Genomic DNA, 15,309 nt, shown 5'->3' with positions numbered 1-15,309 from the left:
AATGGGTGGGGCTGGGCGATTTGTACTTGGATTTGCACTTGAAGGAGCACTAGGAGTGTTCAGTGCCTTCCCCCTACACTGCCAGCTGAGTCTAGCCAGTCACATAGCAGGCGCCCGATAAATGTTTGCTGAAAAAAGCTAAGCATCCTCAGGGGTATGGGAGTTTAAGAAACAGTGGTGACAGAAGCTGCAGAGGATTTTGAAAGGCTTCCTGAAGTAGAGGGGCTGGGTGTACAACAGTGGTTAGAATTTAGCTAGCTACAGACAGACAGACACACACACACACACACTTTCAGTGTAACCACTGGATTTATTTATTTTTATTTATTTATTCATTTATTTCGAAATATTTCTCTACACCCAACATGAAGTTTGAACTCAGCCAGGAGATCAAGAGTTACACGCTCTTGTGACTGAGCCAGCCTGGTGCCTTGCCCTGAGTTTAAATAAAAGGAGAAAATAAGGTTCTTCTGGCCAATGAGAAGCAACGAGTATTGAAGATGAAAAGGTCCACATGGGCCAGATCATGCTTGATCCTGTAGAGTGACGCTTTTTTTCCTTCTAAGGTTTTATTTATTTATTTGAGAGAAAGAAAGAGCACAAGCAAGGGGAGGGGCAGAGGAAGAGAAGCAGGCTCCCCACTGAGCAGGGGGCTCTCTTGATCCCAGAACCCTGGGATCACCACCTGAGCTGAAGGCAGCCACTTAACCAACTGAGCCACCCAGGCACTCCTAGACTTACGCTTCTTAAGCTTGACTGTGGTTATGAATTTTCTGCAAATCTTGTTAAAATGCAGACTGTGATTCTGAAGATCTGGGATGGAGCCTGAGGTTCTTTTCTAACAAGCTCCCAGGTGATGGCCATGCTGCTGGGCCAGGGACCATACTTTGAATAACAGGGTAATAGAAGATGGTTCTATGGTGCTTGGATTATATTTTGTAGGCAATGTGGAGCGATGAAAAACTTTTTTTTGTTTTGGCTTGATTTGGATGTTTTATCCAAGTAATTCCAGCACAGGGTCACAGAAGGATTTACAAATGTAAAGATAGTTAACTTGGTCTATCGTTTTCCACCTCTAGCCCCACTCCCCAGAGGCAACCACATTCAACTACTTTTTTCTGGTGTTTATACATATAACCCGACATACACTTATACAGGACTACTATTTATTAATTTTAAAAATTGTCTACTGACTTCCTATTATGATAAATATGATTTATCTCACATTCTGTGCTTCCCCTCTTCCACTGGCCCTATATATTTCTATCACTATTTTTAGATCATTTAATGGTTACCTCTGTAATTTTAAGTAAAATATTTTTCCTTAGTGTCTCTCAGTCCACAGAGGGTTATCAGAGGTTAAAAAAACAGATTTGCCTTTTTGAAAAATTACTCTGGATTTTGCAAGGAGAAACGATTGGAGGGGTACAAAACTGGAGTCAAGGAAACTGTTTGGAAGGCAAGAAACTGAAATGGTCTGGACCAGGGGCTGTTTGTGAGGTTGGAAAAGAGGCCAGAATGGAGAACTCTTAAGGAGGTAAGATAGACAAGACTGGTTATATTCATTTAATTATAGTGGCATTCATGATGGCTTGTTCAAGAAAACAAATGATTCCAATAAATATTATGGAGAGTCTACTATTTGCTAGCCAGTGTGTGTGGTGCAGAGCATACAGTGATGAGCAAACAGACCTGGACTGGCTCGTGGAGAAGAGGATTCAAGGGTGACTCTTAGCTGTTTGGCCTGGTGCCATTCAAAAAGGAAGGGAACCCAGAAAGAGGACTAGGAGGAGTGGGAAGAGATGATCACAGCAGGGGTGGCACTGAGTTGGAGGGGTCTGTGAAGATGTCCAGCAGGCAGCTGGCAGCTGGACACAGGTCAGCCTAGAGCTCAGGAGAAATGTTAAGACTACAGATACAAGTGTAAGAATCTAGGCGGTTAACAGGTCAGGAGAGTGGATAAGATCTGTGAAGAGGGAGACTGAGCAGCAAAGATCAGAGAGGAGCCCTGAGTGACATCTTTTTCTTTTTTTTTCTTTTTCTTTTTTTTTTTTAAGATTTTATTTATTTATTTGACAGAGAGAGATCACAAGCAGGCAGAGAGAGAGGAGGAAGCAAGCTCCCTGCTGAGCAGAGAGCCCGATGCGGGCCTCGATCCCAGGACCCTGAGATCATGACCTGAGCCGAAGGCAGCGGCTTAACCCACTGAGCCACCCAGGCGCCCTTTTTTTTTTTTTTTTTTAAGATTTTATTTATTTATTTGACAGAGAGAAATCACAAGTAGACAGAGAGGCAGGCGGAGAGAGAGAGAGGGAAGCAGGCTCCCTGCTGAGCAGAGAGCCCGATGCGGGACTCGATTCCAGCACTCTGAGATCATGACCCGAGCTGAAGGCAGCGGCTTAACCCACTGAGCCACCCAGGTGCCCCAAAATATAGCTAATGGTTTTATTTATTTCTGATTTTATTTCTGGTTTTATTTATTTATCTGAGAGAGAGAGAGCACATGTGAACAAGAGGAGGAGCAGAGGCAGAGGGAGAAGCCGGCTTGCCACTGAGCGCAGAGCCTGCTGCAGGACTCGATCCCAGGACCCCCGATCATGACCTGAACCGAAGGCAGATGCTTAACAAACTGAGCCACCCAGGCGCCCCTTCTTTTTTTTTTTTTTTTAAAGATTTATTTATTTATTTATTTGACAGAGAGAAATCACAAGTAGTCGGAGAGGCAGGCAGAGAGAGAGAGAGAGAGGGAAGCAGGCTTCCTGCTGAGCAGAGAGCCCGATGCGGGACTCGATCCCAGGACCCCGAGATCATGACCTGAGCCGAAGGCAGCGGCTTAACCCACTGAGCCACCCAGGCGCCCGCGACATCTTTTTCAAATGCTAATAAAATGTGCTGGGTTTTCTTCTATTCTCTAATACATACCTATTTGGAAAAATCACCGCCCCCCCCAAAAAAAAAAACCAGTAAAAATCACCCATGTTAACATTTTGGGGGATACCATCCCACCATTTAGGAAGCAGGTGGAATATGGAGAGCTCAAAAAAATCTAACTGGTCTTCTGGCTTCCTCCATTTCCTTTTAAAACATTCTCCACAAAACAGTAAAGTTCCTGTTAAATAGGACTATATCACTTTTCTGCTTAAAACTTCCCTGTCTACCTACTCACTTCGGATAAACATCACCATCATCTAGAAACTTGTTAGAAATGCATTATTCTTCTCTGCCCAGACTATCGAATGGGAAACTCTAAGAACAGGGCCTAGCAATTTGTGTTTTAAGATGCCCTCCAAGTGATTCTGATGCAAGGTAAAATATAAGAACTACGGTGTTAAGCTAAGTTCTTTGTATGTATTATCTCATTAAACCTTCAGGACAAATCTGTATTATTATCAGTGTAGGGGGAGGGGGTGTTGAGAGAGGAATCGAGCTGGGATGCCTGTTTGAATTCCAGCTCCCAGCTTTGTGACACTGGATCTCATTACTAACAGTACCCAACTCATGGGATTGTTGTGGAATTAAACAAGGTGGTGTAAATAAAGTACTTCGAACAGTGACTGGCATAGAGTAAGTATTATATAAGCATACCCCCATTTCACAGATTAGGAAATCCAGGCTGAGACGTGAAGTGACTTGCCCAAGGTCTAGCGTAGTGGTCGAATCAGATTTTTAACTCTCCTTAGCCTCCAAAGGCACACCCTAGACCAGGGTGCAAGCCTTGCCGAAGCAAGGGAAGCGGGTAGCTGTGCCGAGACCTGTAGGCCCTCTGACCTTGGCATCCCGAATGGTCTCGTCCAAGGCTCTAGGCTCTAGGGTTCGCCATCCATGATGCTGGGGGCCAAGGCTAAATTGGGGGGAGGGGCTGCTGCTGTGTTCCAGCAGCCATCCCGCCCGCCAGTTGCGAAGCTGCCGCGGAACTGAGTATTCCGAGTGCTCGCCGGCCGCTGACACCCGCCGTCGCCGCCGCCGCCGCCCTAAGCACCGCCCGCCGCCCTCTCACCCCGCGGCGGCGGCGGCGGAAGCGGGGAGGCGGGGCGGACCGGGCCGGGGCGGGGCCGCGAGCGGCATGGAGGAGGCGGAGGCCGCTGTGCGCCGGGCAGAGCAGTGCGGGCCGGAGAGGGGCCCGAGCGGGGCCCGGGCCCCCTGAGCCGTGAGTCCTCCAGGGCGGGAGTCCGGGAGGGTTGGCGCGGCCGGGGCAGGTCTCCCGAGTCCTCAGGCGGCTCCGAGCCCTGGAAGGAGAAGAGCGGGGCCAGATAGGAGAGGGCGAAAGCGCAAGCAAGCGGGTGGAGGATTGGGGGCCAGGGTTGGTGGGGGGTGGTGTTTGTGCCCTTTGCCCACCCCAGGACCGGGAAGTCCTGGGCCTTGGTCTTTCTAGGGGCTGATGAACATTGAGAGCCGATTACTTGGCCTCTGTTCTGGGGGCCCTGGGCAGCTCTGCCAGTTACCCCAGGCACCTCAGCCCCAGGGGAGTTTCCAGGTGACCCGACCCCTCTGAATGGTTCCTTTCAGAGCAGTTGAGCCACTTTTCCCAGGTCACACAACCTGGATGTCTGCAGGAAAGAGTTGTTGGGAGGTCCTCCTGGTCTCCCCAGAAGGCATCAGACTTTGGGAGGTACACCCTAGTCCCTATGACCCTCTGGTCCTCTCAGATTCCTGAAGGCATGGGTTGGCCAGGGCAGTGGTGACTCCCCAATCCGGCATGGACGACTGGAAGGCCAGCTCCCTCATCAAGCCCTTTGGGGCTCGGAAGAAAAGGAGCTGGTATCTTACCTGGAAGTATAAACTGACCAACCAACGGGCCCTGCGGAGATTTTGTCAGGTACAGAGCTGTCCCAGCACCCCTGGGGGCTCCCTCCCAGCTTTACCCTAGCCTACACTATGGGCACTGGGACCTACCTTGGCTGCTTCCAACCCTGGAAGGAGGCAGCAGGTTCCTAGAAAGGAAACCTCTTTGTGTCATGCCCCTCCGAGGTGGTGGTTTGGGCCCAGAGTTCTGGAATCAGAACCCAAGTACAACCCCCTAGGCTTCTGACAGAAACCTGAAGTCTAATCAGGAAGGCTTTGCTCAGGGGCACCCACCTGTCAGGCCGTTAGAGCTAAGACCCAGGTCTTCTGATCCCCAGCTCGGTTCTCTGGGATTGTCTCCATCTGTGGGAACTAATTGTGGAGGGGACCAAGGAAATCAGGGCCTCAAATGGAAGAATACAGGAGCTCTGGGTAGGGAAGGCCTTGATGAAGAGAAGGGTCAGGGCTGGTTCTCTGGAGGAAGTGATCTTGAAATTGGACCCTGGTTGGGGGGAGTAGAACTGGGTGGACAGAGGAGGAGAGACAGGCTTCAGGCTCTCCCTGTGTCCTCATTGCAGCCAGGGGCCTTCCTTTCAGGAAGACCCTCAGTGATCTAGAGGGGCACCCCTCCTTAGTCAGCTTTACCCCTCCCCTCAGACAGGAGCAGTGCTTTTCCTACTGGTCACCGTCATCGTCAACATCAAGTTGATTCTGGATACACGGCGAGCAATCAGCGAGGCTAATGGAGACCCAGAACCAGAGCAAGACTATGGTGGGTCCAGGCTGAGGATGGGATTGGCTGGTGGGATGAAGGGCGGGGTGGGGGTGGGGTTCCCCTAGGATCTCATAGCTGAAATGGTAGGCAGATGCCAAGGGATGAGACTCTGCTGGAGAGACTGTCTCCATAACCTGTCGCACCCCCACAGATGAGGCCCTGGGCCGATTAGAGCCTTCACGGCGCAGAGGCAGTGGTCCCCGACGGGTTCTGGATGTGGAGGTGTACTCAAGCCGCAGCAAAGTGTATGTGGCGGTGGATGGCACTACGGTGAGTGGGCCACTGTCTGGTGTAGCGGCCCTGTATTCTTAGGGTATGGTTCCCTGGCTCCGGGATCCATGGTCTGAGTGGGTACTGCCTCTCTGACACTTTCGAGCTATGTGGCTCTAGAGGCCTCGGTTCCTCATCTTTAGGCTGGGACTAGTGATGTCAGCTTGTCAGGATTTGGTGAAAAGTGTGTGAAATGTGTTAAATATAGTGGCATTTTATCAAAAGTGAGCATTAGCAGTAGTAGGCAGACAATTCATTGATTGATTTTTTTCGTAACTATCTTCTGGTCCCTTCTTTGGCTTCGGCCTTGTCTGGGGCATTGGGGACCAAGGGGGTAGTCAGAACTGGCTCCACTTTGAGGGGCTCAGTCTGATGAATTATGATATCTCCAGAATGAGGAAGAGACATTCAAGGGCTCTAGGAGCTTGAAAGCCGTGGAAAGGAGGGTTGTAGAAAGATCTGGTCTCTTTTTTGATGGGTAAGTTAAGGTGGTTTTCTGGAAGGGGTGGCCTTCAGGCCAGATTGGAAAAGAGCTGTTCACAGAAGCACAGGCAGGAGGGAGGTTTTCCACAGCTGGTTTTTTGAGTTCCTGTAAGACAGGCCTCAAATGCCAGTGTGAAGAGCTGGGCTTGGTCTCTGCTGCCCGGTAGGTGCTGGAGGACGAGGCTCGGGAGCAGGGCCGCGGCATCCACGTCATCGTTCTCAACCAGGCCACGGTGAGGTTCTAGGGGTGGGGGGCCTGGAGGACTGAAGCTGAGCCCTCCTTGCTGGTGACATTAACTCACGAGAGATATGTCCCCCACCAGGGCCACGTGATGGCAAAGCGTGTGTTTGACACATACTCACCTCATGAGGACGAGGCCATGGTTTTGTTCCTCAACATGGTGGCACCTGGCCGAGTGCTCATCTGTACGGTCAAGGTCAGTGACTCTGCCTGGATCCCTTTGTCTGTGCCCCCAGCTCCGACCTTGCTCATGGCCCCGGGTTCTCTACCCCTAAGAAAGCATAGTGGGAGGAGCCTCTGGAGGAAGGTAATGAATGTTCCAGTCTTGGCCTTGTCATTTACATTCAGCAGGTAGTTATTAAGCACCTACTGTGTGCCAGGCACTGTTTTGGGTGGTGGAGATACAACAGGAAGCAGCCTTTATGGAACTTATATTCTGCAAGGCAAGATCAACCACAAAAAAGCCCAGTACACCAATAATGTCAGGAAACGACAACTTAATGAAGACAGTAAGGCAAGGAAGACAGTTATGGGTGATTCCTTCTAGAAAGAGGAGGTCTCTGTAAGGAAGTGACATGTAAGCAGAAAGTGGGAGGAAGTAAGGAGAGGGCCCAGCAAATACCTGGAGGAAGAGTGTCTCGGTAAGAACTTGGCAAGGGTGCAGGCCCTGAGGAGGGAAGGTGCTGGCATGCTTCAGGAGCTGCAGGGGTGCCCATGGAGCTGTAGATTCAGGGAGGGGTGGGGGGTGGTGGGAAAAGAGGGCAGAGAGGTGCAGATTATGTGGGATCCTAGTAAGGATTTACTAGCCTGGTGACCTTGGACAATTCTCAGAATCTCTCTGAGCAGTTTTCTTTCTATGAAAGGATAGTAACCTCAGAGAGTTGTCGTGGCTGTTTAGTGAGCTAATGTAAAATAAAAGGTTTCGCATGGTGCCTGACACAGAGTGAGTGCTCCATGCGGCCAGGTTTCTCAGAAAAGTGCCAGTGAGGCTGACTGCCTTCCCTGGTCTCCCAGGACGAGGGCTCCTTCCACCTCAAGGACACAGCCAAGGCTCTGCTGAGGAGCCTGGGTAGCCAGGCCGGCCCTGCCCTGGGCTGGAGGGACACGTGGGCCTTCGTGGGACGCAAAGGAGGTACGGCCACCATAGGCCATCCACCCTGTAGTATCAGGGGCCCGGACGGAGCAGAACCCCAAGAGATCGGGTGGGGTTGGGGGCAAAGAGGAGCCAGAAGCGGTGGGCTGGATGAAGGTGGGCAGAGAGCCGGGAAGAAGCTTTAAAACTGGAGCTTAGGCCTCCCATCGCACCTCATTCCTTTCCCCTGCTAGGTCCTGTCCTTGGGGAGAAACATTCTAAGTCACCTGCCCTCTCCTCCTGGGGGGACCCAGTCCTGCTGAAGACAGATGTGCCGCTGAGCTCAGCCGAAGGTGGGGTTAGTGGGGACGGGGCTCCAGGGCAGTGCCTGGGCTAGAGGCGGGCCTTGGGTCCTATTTATGAAGCTTTATTTTCTTGACTGGGTACCTGGGGCTTTGTAGATCACACTAACCTCATGCCCCCTCACACATCATCCCGTTGACCCCATTCCTCTGTCAGAGGCAGAGTGCCACTGGGCAGACACGGAGCTGAACCGTCGCCGCCGGCGCTTCTGCAGCAAGGTGGAGGGCTATGGGAGTGTGTGCAGCTGCAAGGACCCCACACCCATCGAGTTCAGCCCTGACCCAGTGAGTGGGGCCTGAGACAGGGAGGCTTAGACCCCTTCTCCGCTTGGCAGGGAGATCGAGGAAAGAGCCATGCTGGGCTCTGCCGATCCCAGCCCGAGAGAGGGAACCAGGACCTGGGGATTTACCTTGACTCGGAAAGATTGGAGGAGGGGAGGCATGTGAACAAAGGCCTGGAGTTGGATTTGGGTTGAGTGTGTGGAAGGGCCCGGACAGGGAGACAGACCCTCTGCCATTTCCCTCTCTACTCTGGAGTCACCTTCTCTCCAAAGAACCCTTCCCTAGGTGGGAATCCCGGTTTGAAGAAGGAGTGAGGCAAGAGCTAAAAACTGTTTCTCCCTCAGCTCCCGGACAACAAGGTCCTCAACGTGCCTGTGGCTGTCATTGCAGGGAACCGACCCAATTACTTGTATAGGTGAGCCTGGGAGAGGGCCGTTCAGTGCTGAATGGGAGGGTGCTTAGCACGGGGGACCCTCGGGCTCATCGGCCTGCGGGAAGAACTCTTGAGGTGGGAGGAAAGGCAGCAGATTCTAGGCCTATTCACTCATGTGAGTGGACAGGGGGAATGTGAGCCCATCGATTAGCACAGAGGGGCCCTGAACTGAGGGGACAGAAAGGCCTAACACATCCCTGGGCTCCCCAGGATGCTGCGCTCTCTGCTGTCAGCCCAGGGGGTGTCTCCCCAGATGATAACAGTTTTCATCGATGGCTACTATGAGGTGAGTGGGGTTTGGAGGCTATGGGAAGAGCAGAGCCCGGTGGGTGCGGGGTAGCAGGGATTACAAGAGAGACAGCCCGGGCAAAGGCTGTGCAATATGGACGGCTTGGCATGGCAGAGCCTGCAAGGTGGATGGGGGGCAGGTGGTTCACATGGTGACCAGTAGCCGTGCCCCCCAGGAGCCAATGGATGTGGTGGCACTGTTTGGTCTGAGGGGTATCCAGCACACGCCCATCAGCATCAAGAACGCCCGTGTGTCTCAGGTACTGCCTAGGCAAGGATGGAAGGGGCAGACGCCTGACCCCACCATCCACCCCAAAGCTCTTATGCCCTCTTTCCATTCCCCACCCAGCACTACAAAGCCAGCCTCACTGCCACTTTCAACCTGTTTCCTGTGAGTAGTAAGGACAAAGCCCTTGGGCCTGGTGTGGGAAAACATGGGTATAAAGTCTGGTCATAATAGACAGCAAGCTCTTGCCCTCTCTGGGCCTCAGCCTCCTGATCTGGAAAATGGGGGTAGTGCTGCCTGAGAAGTGAGATGAGGGTGGAGGAGGCACAGGATGGGAAGGGCCCCCTTGGGGTCATGCGGTCCCCTACCTCTCCCTGCAGGAAGCCAGGTTTGCGGTGGTTCTGGAAGAGGATCTGGACATTGCTGTGGATTTTTTCAGGTGAGGGGAGTGCCACTCCATAAATGCCTCTGTGAGCTGCCTCAGGCCTCTTGGCTTAACTGGCTTTCCAGAAAATAAGGCAGTAGGATATCTGGGAGAGCTCTGTGGGAGAAGTCAGCTCGAAAGTGGGGGAAAAGCCTGAGCACAAAGGTAGGATGGCAGGTATTGGGGTTGGAGTAGAGTGTAGAAAGGATGGGTGAAGACAGTGGGGATCTAGGGGACGGGACACATAGGCATGACTCCTGAGTCCCATCTCTAGCTCTTCCAGCATCACTGTGTGACTGTGTGTGTCCTTGCCCTTCCCTGAACCCTTGGACCCTGCCTCTCTCAGTTTCCTGAGCCAGTCCATCCACCTACTGGAGGAGGATGACAGCCTGTATTGTATCTCTGCCTGGAACGACCAGGTAAGCCTAGGGGACGGAGTCAGCTGGGGCATTGGTATAAGCACCAAGCTAAGACTTCCCACTGTGGCTCCCCCCGTCTCCAGGGATACGAACATACAGCTGAGGATCCAGCACTGCTGTACCGCGTGGAGACCATGCCTGGGCTGGGCTGGGTGCTCAGGAAATCCTTGTACAAGGAAGAGCTTGAGCCCAAGTGGCCCACACCAGAAAAGGTGCCCTGGCAGGGTAGGGGGAGTGGGCTAGAGCCTCCCCTGCCAACTCCAGACCTCTTCACCTTCATCCTCTTCCGGGCCTGCAGCTCTGGGACTGGGACATGTGGATGCGGATGCCTGAACAGCGCCGGGGCCGAGAGTGCATCATCCCTGATGTTTCCCGATCCTACCACTTTGGCATCGTTGGCCTCAACATGAACGGCTACTTCCACGTGAGTGGGAAGCGGGGTGTTGCAGAGGCAGGCACCATGTGATAGACGGAGCAAGAATGTGGACTCCAGAGCCATCCCAGCTCTGTCACTGACAAACCTTGGGGAAAATCCCGTACCCTCTTTTGCCTCAGTTTCTTGATTTGTAAAATGAGGATAAAAATCCTACCTACCTCGTTAGGTTTTGAGGTGATGAGGTTTAAGTGAGTTAATATATGGAAAAGACTTTGGACTGCAAGCATTATGTAAGGGTTAGCTGGTATTATTTTTATTATTACTATTCTTAGTGCCAGACTGCCGGTGTGGGGAGGGTATTTCTGCCACCAGACACTTACACAGCCCTGCCAGCTCTGCCCTCTCCCATCCTTGCAAATGTGGGGGCTCAAGCCTCCGCCTGAAGTGAACAGGGATGTCCCCAGGCCCCCATGCCTTACCTGGCTGTGTCCAAAGGGCCACTCCCCAGTTACAGCAAGAGTATGCTTTGAGACAGCCCGGCCCAAAGGAACAGATGGATGGCTTGGAACCTCCGAGAAGCCAGAAGGACCCTGAGAGGCTGGCTTATACAAGACCCCAGTCATCTCCTAGAGAGGGGTAGGCGTTTACCTGAGGTCACTGTCAGTACCTTAGTCACAGCACTTTCCTCCCTCTCAGCACAGCCTGTTCTTTTGCCCACCAGGCCTGGTAGGGCCTGTTCTGGCTTCTGGGGCCCTACAGCAGCAGACCTCAGGACAATTAACTGGGAGCAGGGACTAGCTCAGGGGTCAGTAGCACGAGCTGCTGGTTTGGGCCTGAGCTCTCTAGCAATGGTGGAGCCCAAACTAAAGCTAGTAAGAGCCTGTCGAGGATGTGACAAAGAAGAGGATGGGGAAGACAGGAGAGGCTGGGAAGGGGTGGGTTAGAGGGACCTCTGTGGGTCCAGAGCTTCATCTGGGGGCCTTGTGGGTATGTGGTCAGTGGGCAGGTGTGGGCCTGACCGTGGAAGGCCTAATGCTTACCCTAACACCCACTCCAGGAGGCCTACTTCAAGAAGCACAAGTTCAACACGGTTCCAGGTGTCCAGCTCAGGAACGTGGACAGGTGGGGACTGGGGACAGGGCAAAGGGGAAGATGTCTGGGAGCCTTGATGACCAATCCCCAGTATTCCCTTCCAGCCATGGGGCCTGTTTTTTTTACCCCCAGCCCTGCTGCCACCCAGTACCCATGTGATCCCTTGCCTTGCCCCTGGAACCTGAAGGGTGACCCCTTCCCCTGACCCATTTTTGCTTCTCCTTCAGTCTGAAGAAGGAAGCTTATGAAGTGGAAATTCACAGGCTGCTCAGGTATGGCCTCTGCCAGTAGGGATATATGGCAGGAGTGAGGAGGCAAATATTGGGTGTCTTGGCCCCATTTTGGGGCCCACTGCAAAATGAAAATCAGCACCTTGTTCAAAGATCAAGAATTTCAAGACAGCAATAGCAGAGCATTAAACTAAGCATGGGGTCTTAGGGTACCCTCTTGTGACACAGGCTCTGTCTTGGCCTTTCTCCCCTACCCCCTGCTACAGTGAGGCTGAGGTTCTAGACCACAGCAAGAACCCTTGTGAAGACTCTTTCCTGCCAGATACAGAGGGCCACACCTATGTGGCCTTCATTCGAATGGAGAAGGATGATGACTTCACTACCTGGACCCAGCTTGCCAAGGTGCCCCACCAATACATCCACCCCAGGCTTACTCCTCCCCACCAGAAATAGGGAGCCTTTGTTCTGGGATCATCTTCTACCCTTGAACCTTCTCTTCATACTCTGGGAACCCCTCTTCCAACCCCTTTGTCCAGTTCCATATTCTAGAAGATGCTACATCGTGCAAATTGAGGAGACTGTTGAGGAGGGGTGGGGGGTTGGGCCAAGCGTCCTCAGTGTCCCCTCCCCGCAGCTCTCTGACCACTGTCTCTCCCCCTGCCCCACTTTTACCAGTGCCTCCATATCTGGGACCTGGATGTGCGTGGCAACCACCGGGGCCTGTGGAGATTGTTTCGAAAGAAGAATCACTTCCTGGTCGTGGGCGTCCCAGCCTCCCCCTACTCGTGAGTGACTCTTTTCTGCCCTGGGAAATGGGAGACTAATGGCAGTAGAGGACGTAGCTAATTACCTCTTCCCAATACATTTTCAAATTATCTTCCCAGGGTGAAGAAGCCACCATCAATCACCCCAATTTTCCTGGAACCACCCCCAAAGGAAGAGGGAGCCCCAGGAGCCGCAGAACAGACATGAGACCTCCTCCAGGACCCTGCAGGGCTGGGTACTGTGTACCCCTAGGCAGGCTAGCCCTTCACCCCATCCTGTAGGATTTTGTAGACACTGGTAGGGGTCTGGGTTGGCTTGTTTTTAACATGAGACTTAATTACTAACTCAAAGGGGAGGCTTCCCCTGCTCCAACGCCCCTGTACCTGAGTTGGAGGTCTATTTATTTACTTCCCTGTTGGGAAGGGCCAGGATAGTACCTGGGAATCACTGGGGTCCCTGGGCAGCTGATCCTGCCCTTTGCACACTCCCTCCTCCCGGGCCTGGTTCAGAATCTAACCTATTTATTGACTGTCCTGAGGGCCTTGGGAACAGGCTGAAGCCCAGAGGGCCTGGAATCCTTTCTCAGCTGGGGTGCTGCCCTGGGGATGGGGCTGGCTCTTACTCAGGAATCTGCTGTGCCCAACCCATGGACAGGCCCGCTGGGGCCCGGCCTGCTGCCACAGACTCACTCAGAGACCCTCAGACACGGAACCAGGCCTCTTTTCAGCCTCCCCTTTGTCCAGATTTCCAAAGCTGGATAAGGTGGTCATTGATTAAAAAAGGAGAAAACTTCCGGGGATGTGTTTTATGGTTATGTGTGAGGTGGTTTGGGGTGGGGGCATTTGTGTGTATGAGAGAGAGAGAGAAAGAGGGATAGGAAAGTGAATGGTCATGATAGTTTTCCTTACTGTCCTCCACAGGGTTTAGCTTCGTTTGGGGCCATTTGGCCACCAGGGGATGCCCAAGTCTCAAACTCCCAAGATTTTTCCCGAAGCTCCACCTTAGGACAACAGAGCCTTACCTCAGCCCCACCCTACTTGGGGCTGAGCTTAGAACAGCCACCCCAAACCCCTTCCCTACGGAGCTTTTATCTCTCGCCTAGCTTGTCTGGGCAGGTACCTATCCCCAAAGATGGAGCAGGAGAGCAAAAAGAGATGCTTGGGGGATGAGGGAGGTGATGGGAGCAGGAGAGCAGGAGAATCTGATTCTAGACAGTTAGGAGAAAAACCATCGTTTTCATCAGATTCTCACCTAACCAGTGACCCGAAGAGATGAGGAAGATATAACTTAGATAGCTCTGGAAGCACCAGGAAATGAATGCGATTGAGGTAGTGGATGAGAAAGCACTAAGGCAGGGGGCAGGACATTTAAGGGATCTGTCCAGGACTTAGGATCAGGAAGCTGAGTGTAGAACATGCCTTCTGAGAAGGGGCAGCCTGCAGAGTCCTTTCAAGGTGAGCCTCATGAGCTCCTGATGGAGAGCCTTGGCTGGGGAGGCAGGAACTGTCTAGAACCCCCGCCTTTTCACCAGCTCCACCCCTCCCTCCCCCACTAGTGCCTGGAGCCCAGCTCCCTGATGGCACAGGTGGCACAGGTGGTGTGTTGCTTGGACCATTTGTCGCCACCCTGACGCCTTCAGTGTTTACTGGAGATAGAGCTAGTGCTTCAGGTGCCCCAACAGCAAGGTTGAGGGGAAGTTAGCCCATGACTAGGTAGAGTCCCCGCCCTGGGCAAACAAATCCCTTACAGCCTCTGTGTAGGCAACTGGTGTGTGAGAGAGGTCAGGTGCTGAAGCAGGGAGAGGGACTAGTGGCGACTTGCTCTCCCTGCCAGCCCCCCATCCCCAGTAGGCTCCTGATCTAGGCCTCAGACTAACTCTCAGGCACTGTGTGTGACCCTGGCCAGGTTGTTCCTTCTTGGGCTCAGCAGGGGATAGTAAATAGTTCTGGGCTGTCCTGGAAAAGCCAGGGAGGAAAAATCAGGGGTCAAAGGGAAGCAAGGAGGAGCACGGTCTGCCAGCCTGGGTCTCGTTGGTCATAGCCTCCCTCGTTCGTGCTGTCAGTCCTGGTTCAGCAGCTAGCAGATCTATGTTTGGGATCTTCGGGCTTTCAAGTGAATCTGACCCCACACCAGCCAGGACCCCACCAGGCCCTGGAGTCAGACAGCCTGGGCCCAAATCAAAGCTCAGCTCTTCTGGGAAGGTTATAGATGTGGAATAAGTCACTTGGGCTTTCTAGGCCCAGTTTCTAGAGCATGGAGTAGTTAAATTTAAATAAGAGATCAGATCTGTAGAGTTCCAGAGGCAAGCCAGAACCAAGAATAAACAAAGTTCTTTCTAAAATCCCCAAGGCAGGGACAGATGTGGGGCTTTGCCCCAGTGAGAAGGGTGGACAGCTTGGATCCTCTGATGTTGGCTTCTGGAGGACTTCCAGAGCCTAAGAAGTGACCCTCTGCCATTGCCTTGGCAGTATTTCTGGTGACTCCGCCCCCACTTGGGCAAAGGCTTGTTATTTTCATAGCTTTCCAGTCCATTGCCCCTACTCAGGAGGGGGGTGGTTTCAGGCCAAAGTCCTCACATGTTATAGGAAGGCAGACTGGCCCAGCCCCCATGTCCTCCCTGAGTGACCTGGTCATCCCTGTTAGGCTCCCTCCCAGGCCTGGAATTCAAGGGAAGGAGAAACAGGCACCTACCTCCACCCTACTTCCCTTCTGAGACTTTTACAAGGGCCTTATGAGTCACCAGCCCCTCAGGAATCTGAGGCAAGGCGTCCTGCCTCTCCAAGGATACA

General features: G+C 52.8%; 1 protein-coding gene across 1 annotated transcript; it reads left to right on the top strand.

Moving 5' to 3' along the window:
• Nucleotides 1-4,031: 4,031 nt before the first annotated feature.
• POMGNT1 (protein O-linked mannose N-acetylglucosaminyltransferase 1 (beta 1,2-)) lies at nt 4,032-13,313 on the top strand. Its single transcript, XM_059136281.1, has 22 exons — nt 4,032-4,147; nt 4,647-4,816; nt 5,440-5,554; nt 5,709-5,827; nt 6,478-6,543; nt 6,634-6,747; nt 7,566-7,683; nt 7,878-7,976; nt 8,143-8,270; nt 8,612-8,682; nt 8,911-8,986; nt 9,165-9,248; nt 9,338-9,379; nt 9,595-9,653; nt 9,985-10,057; nt 10,141-10,269; nt 10,356-10,481; nt 11,491-11,555; nt 11,753-11,797; nt 12,022-12,157; nt 12,431-12,540; nt 12,640-13,313. The coding sequence occupies exons 2-22, from the start codon at nt 4,697-4,699 to the stop codon at nt 12,725-12,727; spliced, it is 1,983 nt and encodes a 660-aa protein (XP_058992264.1). The 5' UTR covers nt 4,032-4,147; nt 4,647-4,696; the 3' UTR covers nt 12,728-13,313.
• Nucleotides 13,314-15,309: the final 1,996 nt, after the last annotated feature.

This window comes from Mustela lutreola, chromosome 10 (genome assembly GCF_030435805.1).
Source record: "Mustela lutreola isolate mMusLut2 chromosome 10, mMusLut2.pri, whole genome shotgun sequence".
Lineage (NCBI taxonomy): Eukaryota > Metazoa > Chordata > Mammalia > Carnivora > Mustelidae > Mustela > Mustela lutreola.
This window is presented reverse-complemented; position numbering and strand designations above follow the sequence as displayed.

Excerpts from the sequence above, each read along its gene's own strand:
- POMGNT1 (XM_059136281.1), top strand. The coding sequence starts at position 4,697 with ATGGACGACTGGAAGGCCAGCTCCCTCATCAAGCCCTTTGGGGCTCGG. Across the intron at positions 6,544-6,633 it reads TCGTTCTCAACCAGGCCACG|GGCCACGTGATGGCAAAGCG; the intron begins GTGAGGTTCTAG and ends GTCCCCCACCAG. Across the intron at positions 12,158-12,430 it reads CCTGGACCCAGCTTGCCAAG|TGCCTCCATATCTGGGACCT; the intron begins GTGCCCCACCAA and ends CACTTTTACCAG.